We start from the raw sequence: 2042 nt of genomic DNA on the forward strand, positions 1-2042 counted from the left end.
ATAAGTCAGCATGAATGGAGTTTCTCCCATAGTAGATCGTGGTATAGTGTTGTATGACCACATCACCTTCGGGAGTTCTTCAGGCCAATTTCCTTTGCGTTCTTCCAGTTTGGTTTTGAGGGTATGCTTTATTATTTTATTAACAACTTATGTCTGCCCATTGCTTTGAGGATGATAGACCGCTGCAAACTCCTTCTTAATTTTTAACTCCTCACATAGTTATCGCAACTCCTTGCTATCGAACTGCTTTCCATTGTCAGAGACAAGCTTGTAAGGGATTCCAAACCTGTACACGATGGAGTTGAAAACAAAATCTCTGATTTTCTTTACGGTGATAGTAGCCAACGGCATAGCTTCCACCCATTTAGTAAAGTAATCGACCTCAACCACTGCATACTTGACGTCCCCTTTAGCTTTAGGTAATTCTCCGATAAGATCGATTCCCCACATGACGAACGACCATGGGCTTACCATAGGCGTCAAGAGCGTCGCCGGCATAGACGAGTAGTTTGCAAAGTGCTGGCAGCGATCGCATGCCCTGACATAATTTTTAGCATCCTCTTTTAATGTAGGCCAATAATACCCTTGGCGCAAAACTTTCATCACCAACGAGCTACCCCCCGAGTGATTGCCACAGATTATCTCATGTACTTCCCTTAAGATGTAATTTCCTTTTTCTTCGTCGACACATCTAAGCAGCGGTTGATTGAACCCTCTCTTGTACAGAACTTCGTCATATATCACATACCTTGCAGCTTGATAGCGGAGTCGACGAGTCTTAAACTTATCCTCGGGGAGTGTTCCCTCGCGAATGTAGGTCAGAATGGGCGTCATCCATATTTCCTTGGGAGCCTCATCCACTTACATAATTTCTATCTCTGGGATACTAGGAATCTCCTGGATTTCAGGGGTGATGGATCCTGACAACACAGCCTCTTGTTGCGACCCCATATTTGCTAGAGCATCCGCGTTACTGTTCTTCTCCAGTGGGACACATTCCAACCTAACTTCTTTGAACATTCCAATCAGGCGCTGTGTGTATCTGAAGTATAATTTTATTCGCGGGCCTCGCGCTTGAAATCCCCCATTCACCTGATTCACCACCAGCTCTGAGTCACTTCTCGCAATTAGGTTTCGCACCCCCATTTCCAAAGCGATCTTTAGGCCATTAATCAATACTTCATACTCCGCATCATTATTCGTTGCATAAAGCTTGAAATGAATTATGCTCATCAAATGGTGGCCTTCTGGAGACACAAGTACTATACCCGCACCTGCACCTCTGTTGTTAACTGCCCCATCCACATGCAAGATCCACCAGGGATGTGGAAACTCCTCCAAAGACTCCTCAACATGAGGTGGATATAGCGTCACCAAAGCTTTGTCATCAACTTCAGAATCAAATTCCAACAAGTAATCAGCTAAGACTTGCTCTTTAATCGCTGTCCGGGGCACATATTCCAAATCAAACTGTCCCAACTCCACAGCCCACTTTAGCATTCTTTCGGATGACTCTGGTTTATGCAGGACCTGTCATAGCGGGTATGCCGTACGGACTTCAATTCTATGGGCTTGGAAATACGACCATAATTTTCTTGATGCAAGAATCAGGGCGTAAACTAATTTCTCCATCCATGTGTAGTGAGTTTCAGCGTCGTACAACCGCTTGCTCACGTAGTACACTGGTGACTGCTGCCCATCTTCCTCTCTCACCAGAACCGCGCTGGTTGAATATTCAGACACTGCGAGGTACAGTACTAGAGATTCTCCATCTAACGGTTTTGACAGCATGGGAGGGTTTCCCAGTTGTTCCTTGATTCTTTTGAAAGCCTCTTCACATTCTGGTGTCCATACAAAGTCTTTTCCTGTTAACTTAATCACTTTGAAAAACTCTTTGCATCTGTTAGAAGATTTGGAAACAAACCGATTTAGCGCGGCAATTCTTCTAGTTAAACTCTGCACTTGCTGACCCTTCTCTCGTAGTTTGATGGTGGACTCCATTCTCTCCGCGTGTTCACGGTGTTCACTCTGTTAGGGCTTCT

The 2042-nt window shown here is 44.8% G+C and overlaps 1 protein-coding gene across 1 annotated transcript; it reads right to left on the reverse strand.

Moving 5' to 3' along the window:
• Positions 1 to 861: 861 nt before the first annotated feature.
• LOC141680837 (uncharacterized) lies at positions 862 to 1500 on the reverse strand. The gene has a single exon (XM_074486946.1). It carries the CDS (start codon positions 1498 to 1500, stop codon positions 862 to 864), a length of 639 nt encoding a protein of 212 aa, XP_074343047.1.
• Between the last annotated feature and the right edge of the window lie 542 nt (positions 1501 to 2042).

This window comes from Apium graveolens, chromosome 8, assembly GCF_009905375.1.
Source record: "Apium graveolens cultivar Ventura chromosome 8, ASM990537v1, whole genome shotgun sequence".
In the NCBI taxonomy this organism is placed as follows: domain Eukaryota; kingdom Viridiplantae; phylum Streptophyta; class Magnoliopsida; order Apiales; family Apiaceae; genus Apium; species Apium graveolens.